Source organism: Harpia harpyja, chromosome 1 (genome assembly GCF_026419915.1).
Source record: "Harpia harpyja isolate bHarHar1 chromosome 1, bHarHar1 primary haplotype, whole genome shotgun sequence".
Classification (NCBI taxonomy): domain Eukaryota; kingdom Metazoa; phylum Chordata; class Aves; order Accipitriformes; family Accipitridae; genus Harpia; species Harpia harpyja.
In genome coordinates, this window is record NC_068940.1 from 108,591,554 (window position 1) to 108,615,129 (window position 23,576).

Here is a 23,576-nt window from a genome sequence, read left to right on the forward strand (position 1 = left end):
ATATTTTTACTTTTTGCTATTCTTGGGATTTTTGTTTGTTTTTTCTTAACTGAGATTTTGGAGAGTGAAGTAATGCAACTAAGACAGCCTTTACTGTTTCACTTGTGGTTCCTTCCTAAAGCTGAGAGCCTTCTGCATATCCTTGGTAGTGAATATTTCAATCCAAAGCCGTGCAAAAACCCACAAACCTGTTCAACAGGCCCAACGCAAGATGCAGACAATATAAAAGAACATCTCTACATATAGAAACCCCAAAGCAATAACACCAAGATTGAGTCAGCTAAATCACTCCCCTATACCCTGGCCCCGGATCCAGCCTCATAATTGAGAAGAACATACAAGAAGACATCTGAACATCTTGACCAAGCAGCCTTGCCTAAAATTTATGAAGCTGAAAAAAGCAAAATTCTGAGGCAAAAAGACTCACAGCCTGGGAACTGCCAACTCCTTATGGTGGGCATAAAAGGCCTGTCCAAAACCCAGTTTGCTGGTACCAGAGGAGAGCCCAAGAGATGTGAGGAACAGCCAGTGGAGTCTCATCCCCCGTGCTACCAACCTGGCCAAAGCTCCTGAGCACAGAGACCTCACGCTCACGAGTACACAGGTCTGTGAGTGAGAGTGATGTGCAAACAATCACGACTAAAAAAAGTTTTGTTTAAAGTATCACCTGCCCTTCCATAAAGTCTCACACTGAGTTGTGTTGCTTTAACATCCTACAAAAGTCTCCTGACTTCCAGAGCAACCTGGAAGCCACCAGTGCAGTGCGGTGCTGTGATGCTGCATGAGGAAGAAAGTCCCGAAGAGTTTTTGCGGTGGACTGCAGCCCCTCCGTGCTCGGTACCACCCCGAGCAGGGAGAGCGTGTCCCTTACGCTGTCACCACGAGCCAGTGACACTGCACTTTACAGCAGTGAGCTGTGACCCAGAGCACTGTCATCCCTTGTTCTGAGCAGGAAAAAGCTATTTCCCCTGAAAGGGCTGTTACCAAATTTAAACAGCTTTATACTGATTCAGGCAATGCTCCAGTTCAAATACACAATTATAACTTCTTCCAGCAGGACAGGGGGAGAGGCTGGAGCAGTGTCTCAGACATGGCAGTGGCACATTTTGAGAAGACTGACCGTGCTCCAGATTAATCCAGGGTCAAAAAACTGCACAGCAGTTCAGAGCAAAAGCCTTCAAGAAGAGCAGAAGCAGCAGCAAGGAACTAATATGAGGATTTGTTCAGCAAAGGTCAGTGCTGAGTTGAAGTGTGCAAGCCTTTCAAACATGGATATACAAAGGCATGAATTCCCACCCTTGTGGGGTATAGGGGGCTTGGTTTTCAAGGAAGACAGGTTTGAAAGTCCTTTTCCTCTGGGGCAATTGAAGTAGTCTTTTGAACAGGGACACAGGTCTCCCCTGAACCTCTGGAGATGTCAGTGGGAAAGAATGAGAAAATATTAACAGAGACATACTAGATCCCCAGACATGTAACCCAGAAGTTTGGAAAACGAGCAGGATCTACAGATGCCGTGCACAAACAGCTGGTAATGTGCGAGCCCTGACCTTGAGATATGTGCTGCAAGGTACCTCTCGGGCATACGGTGGCTCCATGGAACTGCGGAGCAGAGGACTGCTCAGGAGGCGCAGGAAAAACTGCGGTCCAGCCGAGACAACAGGCAGGTCCATCCCTGGGAAACGTTATAGGGAACCCCAAGCTGCAGCTTGGATTGAGGCCAACAGCTGAATAGGGTTCAGGACACCATAAACACAAAAAAGCAGCTAATGCACAAGCTTCTGCCATTCTGCAAGTAGGAGTGGAGCTTTCAAAGCACAGTACCCCCTTGCCCCCAGGAAATCCAAGATCCAGAGGGTGGATTTAAAAAAAAAAAAAAAAAAAAAAAGCTGAGGTATAAAAAGCCAGTAAAATTCTTAAAGAAAATATCCCCTACATACCATCTGATGATGATTTGGTAACTTGTGTTGGGGAACTTCAACCTTCTCTAAGCTTTATCCTCCTGCACTGAGACCAGATCACATTTACCCAAACTATCATGAAAAATAAGCCTGCAAATTTCTCTTCGGCTAGACACAAAGTGCTTCTTTAAGATCATAAGATAGTACAGTATTTCTTCTTATCCCATGCCCATACCAGACAGACTAACCAACTACTGTTCTCCTCCTGAAAAATGTTTTATATTTGAGATGTCTTTTCATGGGTCAGCTAAACATCACACATTCCCCACGTCCCCAGACTGTCTTCCATTTGCCCACTTGACAGACACTGGGCAGAGCTACCCAGCCAAGACGTCATCGAAAGCAACTGGAGCAGAATAACTGCCTCCACCTCCTCACAGACAACACTCCTGCAAGGACATGGCCACTGCTTTCCTGTGCTGAGCCGCATTTCAGTTGTCATTTGTTACAATTTGCAAGTTTTCTCCTGACAACCTCCAAGTGCTTTTCTGCTGAATTCTTTTTCAAATGTAATCAGGGCCAGAGAAGAAAACAAAAATAAATAAAAGCACTTAAAATCCCTCTGGAATGAGCATGATCTTCAAGTGTATTCTTTGAAAAGTCAGTATTTACAAACACACACACATACAAGAATAAGGTCCGTACATCACCATATGTGAAGCATCCAGCCAAGTGTTCTAGTTGGTTATAAGCTGGTTGTTTCATCACTCGTTCTAATATCTTTTCATTAATTTACATTAGGTTGAAAATTAGTAATGCTTCACACCTCTAACCCAGGTATGGTGCTTGCCCTCTTCCATCCCCAGGAGTTCAAGACAGCTGCCGATGGTTCAGAGGCTGATCCTGCTTGTACTGTCGTGTATAAAGACTTGCTACAACCCTGTTAAACAGTATTATTTATCAAATCAATAAAAAACAGAACTAAAGGAGACAAGGGTCTGAATACTGCAGCCTTTTTTGCATCATTTTCTCCTCCATCTCTGTTTAGTAGTTTTCTTTCAACCTTCTCTTATGTCTAATAAATTAGAAAGCCCCTTCTTTTTGACTCATGTACTTCAGTAGTTGTAAATCATTATGTACCATAATCTGCGTAGTTTTTAAATCTTGAGTTCTAGCTTCCATTTTTATTAGTTTCCTCCTTTTTTTCAGACCCTTTAAAGAACTCCTGACACAGCCATGTTAGTAATAGTCAACAAATGTCTTGCCTATACATACGAATCATTTGCCTTCTTTAGTTTTTTAGCACTTCATCTTCCCAACCAATTTAACTCATGAGATCCCTGACTGCCAAGATGAATTTAAATTCACTATCCTTTTCTCCCTGCTGCTCATACCTTTATGTGCCTAAAAATGGCCAATTCTATCATATTTACTTGCTTTCCATCTTACCTTCTCTCCTTATCTTCACTCAGCTCTCATAAGTAAAAACACGCAATAAAGACGGCACCAGCTCACTTATTAACCCTTCTCCTAGTTAAAAAAATCCGAACAATTTATTTCAGATATTTCTAGATTGTAAGCCAACACTTATCCCCAAAACCAGACGCCCAGAGCTGTTAGCAAGGAAGCCACTTAGAGGACTAAGAATGTATTATAAATATTCATAGAGTCCAGGAACTCAAAAATTTTAATGTAATACTGCTCCATGTTTAACCACACGGTATCAGTAATTCCATCCCCAGAACCATTAGTGTTTGATTGCTGCTTAGATTCAAAACGCTTCATTACTTTTGACCTACATATTTTGGCACTTTCACTCTTTCCCTACCTGCTTCACAAGAGATGCAGAGGAACCACTCAGAAGAGACAATATATATTGTCACTCTTGAAACACAAAAAATATAGGTATATATGTATACACACACACACATATATATATATCTCTCTCTTCTACTGCTTCCCAAATCCCATCTGTGGGTGCATGTACACAGAAGTCCCCATATGCTTGTTCCGCAGAACGAGATAGTGATAATGGAAATAAGTGCTTAAAATAGAAAATTTCCCTTCAGCATTACAGTCATGTTTGTTTAATGCTGAGATTATAGCCTGTTTCTCAGCCTATGTTCACACACATTGCGGTGACCTACTTTCCGCTTTTAAAATCCCATGGCAAAAGAAGCGAGCTCACAAGAGGAATCAGAAGCAGTCAAGAGAAATCTATCTGCCACATTTGTAATATAGTTTTATGGCCATTAATTCCAGCTAGTGTCAAACTAATGACATGAGGGACATCAAAGCATGAAGTCATTTACATAATACTAGAAGGATCTACAATTCTATTACTATTTATTCAAGAAGCTTCTGCTTAGAGAATGAGAAAAATGACATGCTGTCTCTGCTCTTTTGAAATCATTATAATTTACAGCCTTGTGAAGAGTCAGACAGTTTTCTAGGAATTTTTAAATTCCTCGCTAAGGAGGTTTTGGTGTTTTGCAGTGCTAAATAAACCTTGTCAATACTATTTTCTCTCTGTAAAACTAACCAATAAAGTACCTTTATTTGTGTGGAAAAGCCACTCAAGATTGAACTCAGCCATCTGAGGGAAGCCTAAAAAGAAAGGCTGCTGCAGCTGGTATTTGCATGGGAGCTCCCACCTACACACCACAGACCCAAGATGTAAAGGAAAAAAAAAAATTATTACTCAGATCTCTAGTCTAATATTGAATTGTCTCACCTAGATGTATTTGACAGAGTCAGGTCTCAGGCACACAGCTAAAGCAGAACCGCTAACGCTCCTGCTGTTTGACAGTAAGTAGACTGGACATTTCCAGGGTTGTCAGAAGACTTTCATGGCCTGCAAAGCTCCAGCCACATTGAGAACCGCAGTGAATGCACTGCGGGGCATTTCTGCCGTCAGCACAGAAAAGTCTTCTGTTTTGTTTTCATTTTAGGAAAAATACAACAGTGCACAGAACATTTGACCTTGAAACACAGCTGGGCAACTGCATCGCACCACATCTACACAAGCTCTCCTGCGCTCTGCAGAAGGATGCAAAGGTGCAAGGTGTGTCTATTGTGCACTGGCAACCAGCGTGCCTGCAACACCAACTGGAAAGTGTGTTTGAAGGCTGCAAAAAAGTGTTGTACGTAGTTAGGCAGTAGGTTACTCCCAAGTATATTAATGAGGAAAAAAAACCCTCTCAAATCCCCCCCAAATCTTTTACTTCACTGATATTTAGTGCTGAAACATTTTTATGAAGCAACCGTAGCAGGACCATAGATACTACTGAGACAGAAAAGCAGCGCAAGTCTCAGCAACAATGGCATCCATGGAACTCTGTTCACCTTCAACTAACCATAATCCTGAAGAGCAAACAGCAAGTTAAATATTCCTGCAATTACTTCTTCAACAAGCAGGACTGCCTTTCAAGGCTAGCTTCCAAGTAAATCACTTTAATGAAAAGCCTAAAGAACAAGAGGTACAAAAATTTATGCAACCATATATATATATATATGTTTCTTTTTTACATGAAGATCTGGCCAGGTAAATCTAATCTTCCTCAACTCTCAGCTACTAAACTGGGCAACTCTACTTTGCATCTTTTAATGATTATTTGGTTCCCATTCATGTTGAATCTGAGACTATGGCTTTAGTAGAATACAGTATTTCATTAAACTATCTGAAACTTCAACTAATATACATATAAATGCCTTTTTTTTTTTTTTTTAAGCAGAGTCAGCCATTTTGGTTTTAAGATTGAGACATCGATCAGTCCCTAAAACCTTGCAAAACTGTTTTCATGTGAGTGACATATTGAAAGATAAGCTGTTTGCATCATTGAAAAACAGGGTAGTGTTAAGAGATGTAACATAACAGATTTTCTAGACAAAGTATGGAAGACTTGACTTAGCTGAAAGCAAAGTATTTTTATCTGTAGCCAGGGGAAACATTAGAGAAACTGGAGACATAAGGAAATGACATAATGGTAAATAAAGAATTGGCTAAGCGACAAATGGCAAGGCCATGTCAAAGGAGGAATTACCTTGCTGAAGGAACATAACTAGTTAATAGAGTCTGAAGATCAAGAATCCAGAATAACTCAGGCTTAACATTTTTATTTTTAATCTTAGAAATTAGAGACGTTCTGATGAAATGAATTTAAAAGATAACGCCAGCAAGCGGTGTTAGGATGCCATCCAGGAAAAATTCAGTGATTTTGAGTATGAGAATGGTAGGCATGAGACAAAGTTTGACATTGTGAAATTCAAAGTCATACAAGGGACCAAAACAATGAACTACCAGGATTTATGCCATAAACAGGGAGTTCAAAGAGAAACACAGGCTGACCTTACTAATCAAATACGGGAAGACTGAATTGTGTGATGAAGAAGTGAGAGAACGCAGGAGCGTGACAGGCGAGGGATGTCTGTGAGAGAATGGGATGCACTAATGCCCTGTAAGACCACAGCAAGATTTCTTCAGCAAAACACGTCATGCAGCTCTAATCAGCATCCCAGGATAAACAATAAAGAATGATGACTTGGGACTGGAAGATGGACAACAATATTAAAACCTTCTTGAATATCATGAAGAAAAGACTAAGCGTTCAAGTGGTTTAGCTCAGCAAAAAAAGAAGGAAAGGGACAGATTCTTCTCCATAAGTTTACTGGGGCAATTGTTAGGGAGGTGAACTGTTTCCTCAAACTTAAAGCCAATATTTGCACAGAACAACTGCTTGTATCATTTCCACAGTATCTTCAGTATGGAAGTTAGAAGAAACTTTCTAAGTAACCTTCAGGGAATGGAAGCAGTGAAACAGCTGTGACAGAAAAACACATCTTTTTCAAGGTGTTTATTAAAGAAATCACTCCTCTACCTACAGTAGTTGGAATCTGGGTTTGATTACCCAAGAACATCTTTCCAGGTTCATGCTCACTTTGTAGTGTTATTAAATTAAAACAGACATATTTCCAGTTTATTAATAAACATCTTCAGTGCCTCACTCACCAACAGTGAAGGTGGCACAGGACAGCTCTGAGACACACCAGTGTGCAGCTCAGTGAAACACCCTGCAAACAAAGACACTGCACTGGGCTCACCATTGCATAATCCCAAAGCTTGACCCCAAAGTTAAGACTTTATATGTCATCCCCGTAAAACGGGCAAAATCACAGCTAGCCTTTTCAAAATATCATTTGCGCCTTAGTTTCTCAGCAGGATTGATAACCTCCATAAGCAACAATTAGAATGGGCAGGCTGGCCTAAGTTATTAGAAAGTAACCGCATAGTTTTGGTCTATAATCAGCACACGGCGTAATTCCAAGTTTTACAAAAGAGACACGGTTGTATTAACTTAATTGTATTTGAAAATCTGGCTTCTCTTACCACTGTATTTTACACTAAACACACTGCAAATAAAAGTATCCTATGAAAATAAGTTCAGTGCTTGCCTGCGTGTTAACTGCATCCATGTGACACTATCTCTCTTTAAAATGTGTATCTGGAGGGACTGTATTTTTCTGTGGGTTCAAGCAGTAAGTGGAAGGAAGTCTTTCAGTTCTTCACCATTACGTTTCAGATTTCTGTACTCAACTGGTTTGGAAAAACCCCACAATATTATATAGCTTTACATTTAAACAAAGTCCATGGTTTGTAGAGTACATACATATTCAGAACATCATCAACAAGTGATTAACTTGAATCTACTGACCCAGGCTAGTTTGAAGAAAACAACCTGAAAGGGTAAGAGTGCCAAGGTGGTCTCAAGAAGCCAGTCCTACAGCTGGTAACCAGCGCCTGTATCTATCACACACAGCTGGGCTCCAAAGATTCTCTTGCCTTAGAAAGGTTGATCCCATCAACAACGCTCCACAGTCAATCTTTTTAACAAAAGATCATTCTGGTCTCCCATGTCTGGTACTCTCCCCTTCAATAATATTTGCCTAAAAATGTAATTTAAGATTACCTGGGTTTGTATTTGGTTTGTCTCTATGCTGTAAGCCCTAACTGCAGCTAGAGAAATGGCAGCAAGTAGGATGCTGCTATGGTAGTGGTCCATCTGAACTGGGAAAGGTGACAATGTGACACCATAACATTGCAATACAACACAAATCCTATTTTATAGCCATACCTAAATAATAAAGCAGCAGAAGTATCTTTTCTCAGACACAGAGAACATATTCTCACTTCACATCTCAGACACACTGGACTAAAGTGAATAGCCAAATTTGTATTATCTGTGTGTATTGGCGATTCAATGCTTGTTTTCTGCTATCAGAAACACCCTTGGACTTTCTACCCTGTTAACAAATTTCATTCTACAGCAGCACGTTTTAAACTGGCACCAAGAAAAGGAGATTTTAAAGCACAAAAAGGTTTGTGCCAATTAAGGCAGAATACATGGCATCATATCAAGAACCCAGACACCTCTAACCCTTCTCCTCTGCCAAATCCCATTAACACAGAACAGTTCTTACAGCCATTACAGATTGATGATGAGACCCACAACAGGTTTCTACTGGCAAACACCGTCTCATCTTGGGTCCTGATGCTCTGCCTGCCAGTTTCTGGTTCGGAAGCAACCATTTTAATGGTTGGCTCAGGAAACCCAAGTTCTCCTCCTAACCTTCCCACTAACTCACCATGTGGCATCATCATTAGCTACCAGTGCATTTTCCTCTTGAAACTGGTAAATAGCCATTTAACATTGTAAGTTTTAATCTGCACAGCAAAAAGGACCCCAGAAGAATAAAATGCCATTGTTTAGTCTTACAGTCATCTCTAAGGAAACTACCAACCCTCTTAAATGCAAGTAACTGCTAAATCCCCAGCAGTTCAGGAAGAGCAGAGAAAGACAGCAAGTTTAGCCAGACTCTCTGTTTTTTCAGGAAGCCAGACTAACCTGAGGGCACAGAAAAACAAACTTGTCACAGAGAACTCCAGAAAATTCTTTTTCAGAATAGACAGGTCAAATATAGTGGGCTCTAGTTAAAAGGAAGAAGGTTAAATAACATAGTAAGTTACATGACAAAACAAAATCAAGCATCCCTTCCAGATAATTTCTTTTTTGGGATGAATCGTGTTTTGTTCACTTCCTAGAGTCTCCTTTCACTTCTGTGCCTTGCTAAGTCATTTCTAATTTCATAGCTGCCTACAGCATCAGTTGTATGCAGAAATATCATAGAATAGTTTGGGTTGGAAGGGACCTTTAAAGGTCATCTAGCCCAAATATCTACAGCCCTAAAGCTATATGATCACTCCTAAAGGAGTTGTTAATCTTGCATAGTTTAACAGGCAATCATTAAATGCAAACAGCCAGATGCCTGTTAAGAAATTTCAATTTCTACCCAGTCATCTCCAGGAAGCAACTTATTTTGCCATTCACTGCTGCTAAAATGAACTGCCAGATTTATGGGAACAGCCTCCTCTTCAAACACCACAGCATCTCTTGTGTTACAGAAACCATGATCCTATCCTGTTCGTTACAGCAGAAAAGAACAGCTTCAAGTGAGGAGGGACCAACTCTGACATACCGAGGTAAGCTTTATCACATTGGATGAAGTAAAGGAGATACCGCACAGTATTCATCAGCAGAAATGGAAAAAGGAAGAGCAGATACTTTAAAAATAATTAAACATTGCATTTTGCACAATTTTCAAGAACAGGGCAAGCCTCGCTTGCAGCATTATCCAAAGGGAGGAGAGACCCATTCAGAGAGGACCGGGCAGAGCTCCCTGGGCCAGGAGAGGACAACAGGATCCTGAGCATCCCTCACACCTTCTTTCAGAGTTTTAACACTCTGGAAAATTGCAAAGCTTTTCTTTTCTAATACTCATTCAGCAATAATTCAGGTAACTTTTATGCTATACTAGACAAAAGCCTGAGTATTTTAGAAATGCAAACTCTACTGAAGATGTGCTTGGTATTTTATGGGTTGGAGTTGGTAATTAGCTCTACAAATTGTACCAAAATAGCAGCAAAAAGGGGGGTTACTGATGAGCATATTTATAATTTCTTTATTTTTCAGTGAATTAGTCATGCAAGACTAAGTGAGCTGAATATGTTCAAAACCATTTCCATAGAGAGTAGTTTTATGGGTTTAATGAGGAAACACTAGCAGCCAGCCTGCTAAGTATCTAAGCTGAATTTCCATGTGCTTAGCCACTTAAAAGATACACTTGCTCTGAAGTGTAGATTTGCTCTCACTACCAACTACCAAAGATCTTCTCTTGCTCAGCCTCACCGTATCCAGATACATTTTGTAACGACAAGATTTTCTTTTTCCAGAAAAGGTCAGATTAATCCAAGATTACCCCTGGTACTAGTCAACACCACTGAAATGAGAACGCTGTGATAATAACAGATGCAGCATAGCTATAAAAGATAAAATGCACAATATAATCAGCCTTACCCTATTTTCAGGGATGGGACTGAAATGGAAGAAGATTAAAGAGCTAAGGCCTCCGAGTGAGCTACAACTAGAGCTAGGATTAGGGAAGTTTCCTAACCCCCAGGTTCATTTTAGCCCATGTCATACGACCTCTCAAAGCTACTCCGACATCCCAGCACACAGTTCTTTCTGATTTTTTTGTAAGCAGGATAAACCCCTATTAAATCAGTTGTTTTTACAAACAGAACCCCCAGGTTTAGAACAGGAAGAAGAGGTAAAAAAAGGAAGAGTTTTAAACAAGAGTGCCTGTGCACTGTGAAAAGGAGATAGCAGCTTGGAGCAGGGCACCATGTTTCACACAAACCCACCTTGCCATCAGCCTCCGCTGCACAGCGGTTTTGCTGGAGCTCCCGGCAGGTATCGGAGCTGGCAGCTGCCGGCCACTCTCCTGTTCATGTCTGCAGATGTGCGATGACTAAAGCGCTGTAGAGTTGCATTCCTATTTGCCTTTTGGTGTTAGCTCAATAGCTTATCCCTGGGGCTTGGCCACATTACTAACTCAAAGGTAAATATTTAGCTGACCGATGTAATATGAAAGATAAATTCTTATTATTAAGCTAAATAATTAACCTGATGTAGCAAAAACATGATAATAAAGTGTTTAGACTAAGCTTAATTTTGATGCATGTTTTATAGTACTATTGTTTGGTTTATTTTCCTTTGACAAGTCTCTCAAGCATACATGCCATATAATTTCCACTAATCTAAAGGGTCACTGCAGAAGCTATCAGCTACCCACTGCAGATAGGGTCACTGCAGAAGCTATCAGAATAAGCAAGAAAAGAAAGAGGATGCTGTCTGACGCAGTAATGAGGGGGGGGAAAAAAAAAAAGTATCTTTTTAACCTGCAGTTAAGATCCAGAAAGACAGGCTAATTAAAGGAAAAATGGGTAACATAAGGGTAGGATAAAAGCATAATGTATCTTTGGATGATAAAGCAGTAAGGGTAAGTGGTCCTACTTGTTTGCAACAATAAACCTCAGTCTCTCTTCTGCCTGCCTCTTTTAAACTCTTTTAAAAATACCACTCTATTTTAAAAAGGCTGCCTCAATGTCCAGCCATTTACAGGATTACGTGTACAAAAATACTCTGGTATGCCAAAAGAAAGTTCTGAGAAATGGCAATCAAGCTGATTTTGTGTAAACACTGATGAACTTGAAGGACAGATGGAAAAAAAAAGGGTTCACATTTTCTATTAGATATTAGTCTGCATACTTCTTCAGTAATTCTCAAGCATACCTCCACAAATCAGTTGGTTTAAATGCACTAATAAGATATTAAATTCAAGATATAAGCTTGAATATTTTGAGTAATAGCTACTTGCTTAGGAAATTCAAGCTTTGTAAAAAGCACATTAATTCATCCAGCTGTCAGATGCATGCTAGAATGACTCTTAAACACACTACAAAAACTAAGGGGTTTGTATTAATATTTTTTAAATCACTAAGCCTCACCATAAAGCTTTTAGTAGACTCTCGACATATGTACTACTTCATTATAAGCTTTTTTTATTTTCTATTCAACAAGTCAAGTCAGGATACATTCCACCTTTGAATCAAAGTTTAGAAGCAAAAAGTGAAAAGCAGAAGTAGCAGGTTGCTAGGAAGATACCACTTGAGAGAGACACGGCCATGGCAACAGCATTTTTTAAACAAAAAAAAAGGTCCCTCCTTTTACTTGTAGTCATCACTGGAGCTTTCAATACATTCCCAGTAGCTGTACCAGTTCCAACAGTTACTGTCCTTCATGCGTCAGCAGTCTTTTAGGAACCCAGAGTGATACTCGGTACAAAAGAGTGCTAGCTTTCTGAAAAACCTACATCCTTGCTAATTCCTACCTCTTCCCTTCCTCATTCCAGAGCTTTGTTTCCCCATCCCGCAACACCACTGCGGCTCAGAAACATCAATGCTTTCAATTACATACTTGTGTCTTCAGCCTCACAGGGAGCTGCACGGGGGCAGATTCCCCTTTGTCCCTGGGGAAGCGGAGCATTTCATAAAGCAGTTCCAGTGGGCTTGCCATGCTCTACTTTCTTGCAAATAACAGAGCTCGTTACACAACTACTTAAGCTGATTTGATACAAGCAGCAAACAAGACTACGGCCCAGGAAGAAAAGCTTCTTGAGCATGTCATTTAACATATGTAAAAAAGCGGACTGATTTATGTCAGAGTAGACTGAACTTCAGGATCTAATCAGCATTTCCAGTCAGCCAGCCTAAGGTTTACCTTATCTGTACTCCCTTTCCCTAAAGTATTAAGGAGTACCCATCAGCAGCCAACTCAAACCTTGCTACTAGACATAGCGTCTACACTAAAAAACATTCCTTAGCAGGAAAGTATTACAGATTGTGCACACACTTGATTTTACAGTTACGCCATACAACCATTTAAGTTTTAGTGTTACATTGCTCCTAACACATGGGGGCGATTTTGTTTATTTGGAGGTTTTTTGGTTTGGTTTTGGTGCGGGTTTTGTTGTTTTGTTGTGGGTTTTCTTCCCATCAAGCTATATTTTGGTGCAAAACTGCACACAAGACAGACATTTTGAAAACTTATTACAGAAAATCACTTGTTTAAAATACGGCTGATAAAGCACGGGGGGGAATATCAAAGTTATGAAAACAGTTTGGGTTTTTTAATCTAAAAATGATTAAAGAGGAAAACTTTTCTATATTAACTGATTTTTTTTCTAATCATGATGTCCAGCAAGACATCAGAGCCAAAAGACTGTCATTTCATCCCTCATGTTACCAGTACTATCATCAAAAGGAAAAACAAAGGGGGTTTTGCTATTTTCAGTCTTCACCTGGCTTCTCAGTTATGAATTAACTACTTATTCACCTGACTAGATAGAGTCACTAGAATTATTAAAAAAATATTTTCTGAACCTGCACAAAAAGCTGTGACTGTCAAAAGTGAAGCCCTTCTGGCCAAGCCAGGTGGCTTCCTGAACACAGCCAGTCACTCCCTCGAGTCTTTGTCTGTTCTCTGTAAGACATCAACAACATGAACTAGCTGAATCTTTTCTGTCTTACTTTAGGAGATTAAAGAATTTAAGCCTAAACAGAGTTCATAAAAACAGGCAACTAGCATATTTAAAAATGTAATAGCCAAGTAACATTGCAAATGCACGAAATCTTAACTGTTCCCAATGCAATGTGCTTGAATAGTGCCCAAAATGGGCACCACAGTAAGAAAAACCTGGAGTACAATGCTGAATGTACTTTAAATGTTTAGTAAAATCATCCCCTGGTAATAATATGGCAGCTTGCTGAATCTAGTAGCCCATAGGGGATGCAGTACTATCATGCAGGCAAAAAAACCCCCCTCGACATAGGTTTTTGACACTTGCTGAATGGCTTCACGTGCTGCCAGAGGGATCGTCTCCAGCACGAGGAGCAGGGATAACAGGAAACCCACCTGCAGTCACACGAAGTGGGTTCACGACAGCAAAGTTGCAAACTGAGGTGAGTAGGAGAGTCTCCACCAACATAAACCCCCTTAACATAAGGCTCCTATAATCCAACACATTAGACATAGCAGAAGTCTCACATAATGTGGATACTTTATCTATGATGAAATTTACCACCACCCAGCTTCTTGCTCAAAAGCTGTATTTCATCGTTGATCAGATATGACATCCCAGCCCAAAATATCCACTGCCAGCAGTATCCATTTCTTCCCTTACTATTGTATTTGGGAAAGTCACAAAGTTTAGTTTAGTGAAACACTATTTAGAGGACTGTTATGAGAAGAAACAAAGATAATGATGCAGACATTCCAAAAAGAAAAGAAAAAACAATAGTGCCAAGAATATACAAAAGAAAAATTGTCCTTTGCTCCATGGTCAGGGTAGAAGTGATGTCAAGATATGAGATCTGTAGCAAAGAATAACTTGCTATTACATTAGTTTATTTCTTTTTCCAATACAGTTCATTAAAATTACCAAAAAGACAACTTTTATCACAGTGCCAAGGCTATCAATTACATTTAAATTAGATCCAGAAAGTTTCAGAGAAAGTGTGCTATTTACAGCGTACGTAAAAGAGGTTGTCTGTAGTCATAAAACACTCCCTTGTTGCACTGATGTTTCTACAGGAAAGCACCCAACTGCTCCAGCGACTTCCCGCGCAGGGAGATGTCACCGCACAGGGCACGTGCCCTCCTACGAGCAGATAGCAAGGGCAGAAGGTACTCGGGTTTGCTGACAGTCAGCAGCCACGCTCACTAGATTTAAGGCACTACATAATACTTGTTTTGGGGTTAGAACTGAAATTTCAAAGTGTGTTCAGACTCATAATTACTAATTTTATGTAGTTTGACCTTGAAAAGTTATTTCTATTTAATATGTATATATACATATAATAAGCCGGTTAGAGATGAGAAATCTATAGCTGCCCAAGTAAGGCATCAGGAATAGGGAGAAATGGCTGTATTTTGTGAAAACTGACAAAAGACCATCTCAGGTATTACTGCATCACTGCATGAAGCAAAGGCACAGGCATTAGCATAGACATTAATCTACAGTTCAGAAGAATTTGTAATTTATTTCACATAAACCCAAATAAGCTTTTAGAATTTGACTCCATGAGGCAAAGAGATCTCTGAAGACACTAACAACCATTCTTTCCTTGCCTCAGTTGCTGGCATGGGGACCATTCTTTAACTAAGCCTAAAGAGCACAAAGTTATCGCTTTCACAAATGGCACTTTTCACCTGAGTTTGTTTTTGCTCCACTGAACAAAATAACCTCAGGACACAAGGTGCAGTGCTTGCAGCCCTCCACAGACGCGGAGTCAGTACTCCCAGATTAAGCAGGACACTGAAGAGGCAGCGACTTCTGCAGAAGGTGACTTGCACCGTTAATGCCTTCCTATGATTTCATAAGAGAACTGAATACGAAAGCTGTCATTCCAAGGGCTTTCATCAAGTTTGTACATGTGCATTTAGCGTAATACAGGTGAGTCTCCTCTGCTTGGATGGTCAAAGAAAACAGTAGTATAGCAGGCAGTTTAGAGGGTGACAAGCAAATTGCACATCCAGAATCTTCAAAAGAGGTTGATTGTCTGCCCTCAGAAGTGGCCCGACTTTTGTTACAAACACATATGCACAGGGATGCATATTATGATGCAATTCTGGGCCCTGGGATTCAGAAATCATCCTGGAATCAAAATAATCTGCCCATCAATGCCTAACAAAGGTATCATGAACAGACTGACTTAGTGCTGCTTGTTGTCAACAACATCCAGATACCCTTTAAAGAAAGGAGAGGTGAGTTGATCGGTCTACAGCTACCTACACTGGACATAAATTTCTCAAAGCTTTGCTTGTTTCAAGTTCACTGAATTGGGGGTGGGGGTGGGGTGTGTTTTGTGGTTTTGGTTTGTTTTTTTTTAATAAAAAGAACATTTCTGGTAGCAACTATGCAGAACTTACCCCAAGAACATAGATTATTTAAAACCTTTGCATGATGAAAGAAATCAAGATCAGATATTTACAGCAAAAATATAAAAGTTATCTGCCTGGCAGGGAACATACTGAGACTACCCTGTGTTGCAAAAGTCAAGGCAGCAGTCATTAGTGGACCTATCTGTTATACGAAATGGTCAGCAGAACACCAAAAACCTTAGAGGTACACTACAACACAAGCTTCTTTCCACTAAAATTTCATCTGAAAAAAGAAAGTTTGTATTAGTAGCAACTGGCTGCTCCTCCACAGAGACAAATAAATTCCACCTATTTAATCTTCCAAAATCACAGTTCTTCAAGTAAGTTATTCCTGTGGTATCAAATACTCATACTGTCATTTCAAGGTGCAGATGAAACCAGCATTCTGAACTGAATATTCACGAAAATATCCAAAGTCTTAACAGAAAGAAGGACTTAAAAAATTGGTAGCACAAATGACTATCTTTCAGGACACCCTCCTTCACTATGGTCAATATACATCAACATCATTTCCACAAAAAAATGTGACTATTCAACTTACCAAGTTGTGGAAGAACAAGAGAGATTCAAGGACTGAAAGCTCTTAAATGCGCTTTTAGCACAGACCTGTACTATTTTAATGCCAAGCTGCTGCAGGACATTATGTATACTTAAAGAACCATTGTTAAGCAGCTCACAATACACCTTTTCAGTTCATAAGAACTCAAGTATCCATCAGGTACATTAAACTAGTACGCAGTCAGACAATACAGAAGAGCTGTATTAATAAAATGCACACTGAAGTGACAGATCTGTGCCCTGGTGATCTCATGAGTCATCTTTCGCTGCGATCTGAGCGCTCAGTGACTTCGTTCCCCTGCATGACACTCCACCGAACACTCAGCCGCATGAGAATTGGTCTCTTCTGTCAGGTGGCTGGAGACAGGACAAGAGGAAATGGCCTCAAGTTGAGGCAAGGGAGATTTAGGTTAGATATTAGGAAAAATTTTTTTACTGAGAGGGATGTCAAACATTGGAATGGGCTGCCCAGGGAAGTGGTTGATTCACCATCCCTGGCGGTATTCAAAAAGCGAGTGGACAGGGTACTCCAGGGCATGGTTTAAGGGGCATGGTTAATGGTTGGACTTGATGATCTTGAAGGTCTTGTCCAACCGAAATGATTCTATGATTCTATGAATTACAGACCTCGATCTAATCCAGGGCATGGAAGGGGCTCTTCAGAGAGGTCAGGTTTTCTAAGCAAAGTTCTGTGCTGAACAAAAATTTACCCCAATGTCTCTTGTGTTCCTAGTGTTAAAGCACTTCAACATCTGGGAAGTTTCTTTAAGCTTGCCGAACTGCTTGCGAGTAGCTCATGAGTTGGGATTATGCTAACTGCCACTCAACTCCTTTGCCAGCCGTAGAAAGCCACAAGGGTTCTTCGGCTGAAAGAGCACGGGCTCCTTCAGAGCCTGCACAAGGGGCACCCCGCAGAGAATAAACCTTCATCCTCCGCACTCACCCTCCAGCAGCAAGGGGGAAGCTGCACGTCCCCTGGCAGTGCCTCTGCCTCCCAGCCAGCATCCTCACCGGGAGTCGGGGAGCGCAGGGGCGTAACACCCCCCAACTTCTGCCCCCCCGGCTGTCAGATCAGCTTCGTCAAGACGCCCACCTTCCCCTTCCCCCATCCACCTCAGGCCTAAAAATAATCACCCCCAAAAGATCAGACAGACACACACAAAAAAACCTCTTAGTCATGCCCCTCTGAAGAACTAAACAAGCCTTCTGAATTATTCAGTTTGCTGCTTTTTTTAGACTGAAGCAACAGAAACATGAACTCTCCTTTAGCGAATATGGTTGGATGCAGACCCATTCTGAAAAGCCTAAAAAGCTCTCCCTTAAGTTCAGAAAGTATAAAAGCCTTTATAAATAAAAACTTGCACCAAATGGGAAATATGCATGCAGGTAAAACAGGAAAAACAGCTTTAATTAGAAAAGCACAACTTTAAGTGTCCTATTTACAAAATGCTAAACATAAGGAATGATTTTTTTTTAGGGGTTTTTGTGGGTTTTGTTGGGGTTTTTGTTTTGGTTTGGGGTTTTGTTTTGTTTTTTAAACTTTGTGCACTAGCAACTTATTCAACAGCAGAAGAGGTTTAGATAACAAACAGCAAAGACTCAACCTCAGCTGGCGTGGCAGTTAAATGCTTCTATTGTATACATCATATACTCAGAAATATTGTTCAGTGTAGATTACCATTCCCATGGACACATCATTTTTCTGTGAATACTCACAAATATCAGGCATCTTAAGCCATAAGAGGTGCACTGCCACAAACACTAGACATTATTTACTAGCTAGTTCACATGTGCAGATTTTAAGTACCTTGTAAGTCCAACACGGAAATGAGCATCTATCACACCCATCCCCAGTTCACTTTTTATTCCTTGAGCACAGTGGGAAGAAGTGTTCCTTCTACTTCTGCCCACTCCCCCAACAACAACAAAATCATGTGGCTCATTGAAAGAATTTCCTTTTTAATGTATCAACTATATTACCTAAAACAATTTTTTGTTGGACGTTTTCAAACATCTGTCCAGACAGCAAACTATTCCAGTGTAAGTCATTTACCTCTTTTAGAAATAACACCAGAGTGGTTATTCAAGCACATGCAGCTACCTGTAGATATTAACTATGAACAAGCAGCACAATCCAAGAAGATTCTCACCACAGTACAACTATTGAGAGGTTAGTTTGAGATGTTTATTAGGGTGATTTATTCAACAGTGATATACAGCTTCACGTCATACAAAGCATTGGAATCATTAAGAAAAATCAGAAGTGATAACAGACAAGCTTATAAGCACAAGAAAGTTTAGTATGTTCTGCAAAGGTTTCATATCATCTCCAAAGACAGGAGAAAAGTATGGATAACATGAAATTTAAACAGAGGAACACATCTGGTATCTACCTGGCTTTCTGAAAATAAAAACTGCAAAATAAAACACACACTCCTGCATATTCATTTACTGCACTGGATTTTCAGCAAGATAGGCATATATTTTCTGGGAGTGACAAAAGATACAACACTCTGCATTGACCCTCCCACATCCTCTTCCTCCCCTTGCCGAAACATTCAGCCTCCCCGGACCAGCATGTTACACTTCTGCCCCAGAAAAAGCAAACACGTGACATTGCAGAGCTTTTGGTAACAGTCCTGTAATGAAGAACCACCACAAACAAGAAACAACCATCTCCCTTCTCTATCTGCAAGTTTACACTCAAATTTGTAAACCTAATGACATTTAAAATAAACAGGGATAAAAATGGGGGGGGGGGGGAAGTCGTAGTGTAATGGAATGAATTATTCATGCTACCAGCTGAGACAGTGACTGAACCCCCAGGGGTGCCCCCATCTGCATTAGCAGTCCTTACTTTGGTCTGCTCCAGACACTGCTGTGCCTGGTTAGCTGACAAGACATCCAGCCCAGTTTCACTGAACTGGGAGCTCCTGCACCAGGCAGGTTGCTCTGCAACTTCATTGCCCGCTTCGCAAAGCAAGTTGACCTAGCCAACTGCTACAAGTGCTAGAAACTCCCCTCTAGCCAATACTTTAAAGCATTATTGCATTTCAGTAAAATAAAGCATCTGTGGGAGGGGGAGAAAGTCTGATATTCAGTTAATCTGAAACCTTCTATTATTCAATCTGAAAATTTCTCTCTGTAATTTATTAATTATTCTCCATTTCTAGGGCACAAATAGTTAAGACCACTTAAGGCAACAGGTGATAAAGAATGACTTGTGGAACCAAGCTAAAATGCCTCCAAACTAGCCGTGATGCTGCCTTGCTCCAAGATCAACCACATTTAAAAAAAAATAGCTACAAAGAGGTCTTTAAAGCCAAGAACACAACAATCTCCTCTTATGGCAAAAGACACCAAAAATCCCCCAAGAGGAAAGCACTTCATGAGAACAAGAAGGACCAGATGCCTCTCCTTGCATCACATGCCACTGCTCTCGTCTCACCTTTTGGTGTGACTGAGCAGCAGACCTGATGATGCGTGAAGTACAACTGGAGAAATGGTCCTGGATGGCCAACAGACATGTGAGCAGGAGCTTCCACCACCCCCAAAAGCTGGTGAGGCTTTGGTGGCTTGTCAAAGGTGGAAGCTGTTGGCTACATGCTACCACATGGCATTATTTCCAGTAAAACCAGAAAAGACACGGGGCAATCTGTGACAGTTACCATTATTGCTCTAGTCCATGGGGAAACGCTTATTTTTGTACCTCAGTCAGGATCTGGTCTCAAAGGCTGCTGGCCTTAAGCAACTGTGTGGTGGCTCTGCCAGGTCAGCACATCAGACCAGCAAGGGAAGAGCCCAGTTTGGCAGCTGAGTGCCTGTAGACAATGAGCTTCTCTCAGAAACGACAGCTAGCTACCTCGGAGGAGAAGCCAACGGTGTTACTTGTTCAGAAACTGGCACCACAAGGATGTCAGCTACTAATGAGGCTTTGAATGGTGGGTAAAGCAATAAATTGCCACCAAATTAGAGAACAAAAGCCTCGAGTCCTGATGCGCATCACTAAACAGGCTGATTACACACAATTCATTGCAGCAACTCTGGACACTGTCACCCTGGGTGGGGAGCATGTGAGGTCTTGGATTAAAAAAAAAAAAGTAAATCAAGACTGGATGGGTCACTTTTTGAAGGAGATCTTCAAAGACGACCTCTGATGGCATTAACAGTAATATTCATTCAAGGTGCGATACTCTTCCAGTAAATCATTAGTAGACCAGTATCATAATGTAGTCATGGGTACTAGCAGGGTACTAGGTGCAAGCTACTCTTCACAACAAGAAAATACCATTTTTAGGCACGTCAAAGTATGTTAGCTTTTGGCAATTTGAAGAATCGCATCCTACCTTAGACTAGATTTGGGTTCAAATAAACCCTGTACTTTTATCAGGTGTTGTAGGCAAAGTACCTTTAGCTTCACAACACAATTATCCTCAAACAAAACATTCACCAGTCTACAAAAAACCAGGCTAGGCTTGCCTCATGTAAAGTGCTAAGTAGTCTCTTTAAATTATTTCCTTCTTTTGCATTTTATCTGTTGAATGCTAGTAACTAAGACTCTTGTGTTTGGAAAGCTTTGCAGCTTTATAGAGACAGCAGGAATTGCAACAGACTTGCTGACCTCTTGCAGCTCTGTTTAAGGTGAAAACAGGCCCATTCCTTTTGGTGTTGCTGGAAACTGTCATAACTATTTCAGTATAGGTTTGACAATTAGTCCTAGATCTTTTGTTTCTCTCAGTTTTAGAAGGGACAGAGTATTTTTCATGGCAGGTAAAATTTCATCCAAGGCTGTCATTACCAAAACAAAGCTAGAGGCATGAAGTTAAAGAAAGGCAATTTTCTTTCTTACTTCCAAGGCTTGCAGGAAGCCGTACAACAGCAAAGCAGCTTACTGAGGCAGGAATTTTGGGTTGGTCATTTTCCCTTATACTCCCACTTGATGGCAAGTGCTTGCACCCCATAATCCACCCCTTACAAACCAGAGGCAATGTGCTTATACCTCAGTAAACACAGTTTTTCCTAATCTGTTTCTCAAGTCTGCATAATAAGTGCTATGATGTGAAAACACCTGTTTTAAAGAAGACAACATTATTAAAGATAAAAGCCTCATATGAGAAGGTTTCAAAGCATCAAGGATAAAGGCAGGTAAAACTCAGTGTTATTCTAAAAGGCTGTGGTGAGTACAGGGAGAAGGGAAAGGAGCTGCAGTCATGGTGGACCCATCCGCTATGAAAGCACAACTTTAAATTTAATATCTGTTATTAAGCATCCATGAAAAAGGATATAAATTAAATTTAAAAGTGGTTGAACTAAAAATGGAGCTGTAGTTGTGATTTAAAAACAGTGGGAGTGCTGAAATAGTGCAGTTAAAAACCATCGTGCACATCTGTGCTTACACAAAGAAAGGAAGGTTTCAACAAGCACTGCAGAGCAGAGAGGGAGGAGGAGAAGGGCTGATCGGCCGACAGCACAGCTACCCTTTGGTTTCTTCTACACGCAAAGTCCAAGGATGTAAAGCAAGAGCTCTGTAAAATGCTGAAGATTTTAGAAGTGTAATGGCAGGTAGAAAAGTACACTGGTCTTGTATCAGTGGCAGCCCCAGTGTTAGGAGACAGTCTAGGCTTCTAGGAGGAGAAAATAGAAGAGAGGAAAAGAAGTAGGAGAGGGAAACGGGATGGGGAAAGGGGCAAAAAAGCGCAAGTCATTAGTAAACATGAACATTCAGGTAGCACACTGCACAACAAGCAATATTTCATTTAGTGCAGCCAGGAGATTTGCCAAAAGCCAGATTAAAGACACATGGAATTTTGCTTTTAGAAGTGTCTGAAAATATATCACTAGTCATGCTATGGCATGACATTGTGCCACATGCAAAATTAGCTGCGATAAATCAAGATTAGTGACAAATTGTTATCAAAAGAGCAGCAGCTCAGGATGCTGCTTAAAAGCACAATTTGCACTGAAAACAGTGACAAAGTATTTCTGTGACCCAATCTCAGATAACAGAATGACAAGCAGGCTGGTTGGAGAGAAAGTCCAGCTAGGGAAAGTATGAACACCGAATAGCAATACTTCCCTAGGTTACTTCTCATCTTCCAGCAAGATAATGAACAGGATCTTGGAACAAGAGGTATCCAGATTAAACTATATGATCATCCTCGATGGATTTCTTTTCAGAAATTTGTCTCTTTTAACATATGTAATTCCTTTGAACTCTAGGCAAATATCCTGCAATAAGGAGTTGCAAAAGTTACACTGTTCAAAAATTACGCTTTTTTCTTTTAAACCTGCTGTTAGACTTTTACTAAGCACCCTCTAACCTTTGCATGATGAAAGTTAGCAGTTAGTTCCCTAACTCAATACCTGCATGCCATGAGTGATAATAAGCTATTAAGTTTCCCCACACCCTTGCTGATTCACTTGAGTTGCACCAGATGTGCACAGCTTCCCTCCAAACGCTGCACCAACTGCTCTTCTATTTATCCTTATAAGGAAGAACAGATTTAATAGAGAGAGTTTCAGTCTATGTGCTGAGTACCAAAGCCAGAGCTCCCAGTCTGTAGCTCTCAAATTCTCAAAAAAACAAAACCGCACAAACCAAATAACCAATCGCCACATACAGCTCAGCACTGCGAAGAACTGCACCCTTCAGAGAAACTGCCAGTCTCTCACTTTCGGGGGAAGCAAATGGGTGCAGAGGGTTCTCAGCCTCACGGCCACAGGTTTGGACCCTCAAGTAAACAGCCAACATAAAGTCAACTGTTCACATTTTTCCTTTACATTCTGAAATACTGTGCTATATGCATCCCTGCATCAATGGCTTAAATACATCACTGTTATAATTAAACAGTTAATATAGGGTTTTGCCCCCGAGTTACATTAGTTTGGGATTTATGCCATCTACTACATTAATGGCATTTCAGAGTGGGGATCTGGTCAGGAGGCAGCACAGGCTGCCAAACCAGCACTAAGGTTTCAGACCTGACTATTTCTAACCTCTGCATACACATACACCAGATGTCTGTAGATAATGTTGCATGCAATAAAACATTTTGATAGGTGAAAAAAAATGTGCTGCAATGCTTCCTGTGATCTAGACTGGAGAGATAACCAGACATTTGTATTTTTCAAACAGCTTAACTACATCTTTCCCCAATACTTTCCCTGAAGTCTGTTTCAGAATCCAACTCAAGCACAGCTCGCCTTTTAAAAGCTCTCTGTA

General features: G+C 40.6%; 1 protein-coding gene across 3 annotated transcripts in view; it reads right to left on the reverse strand.

The window, feature by feature from the left end:
* MAP4 (microtubule associated protein 4) overlaps positions 1-23,576 on the reverse strand; it is a 164,721-nt gene that overhangs the window by 76,857 nt on the left and 64,288 nt on the right. The window contains exon 5 of one of the 3 annotated variants that reach the window (XM_052809362.1): positions 18,518-21,978. The exons of the other annotated variants lie outside the window; for them this stretch is intronic. Coding sequence (XP_052665322.1) covers positions 21,971-21,978 — 8 coding nt within the window. The 3' untranslated portion in view covers positions 18,518-21,970. Of the gene's footprint in view, positions 1-18,517; positions 21,979-23,576 lie in introns of those variants that run through there. 3 annotated transcript variants of the gene reach the window in all.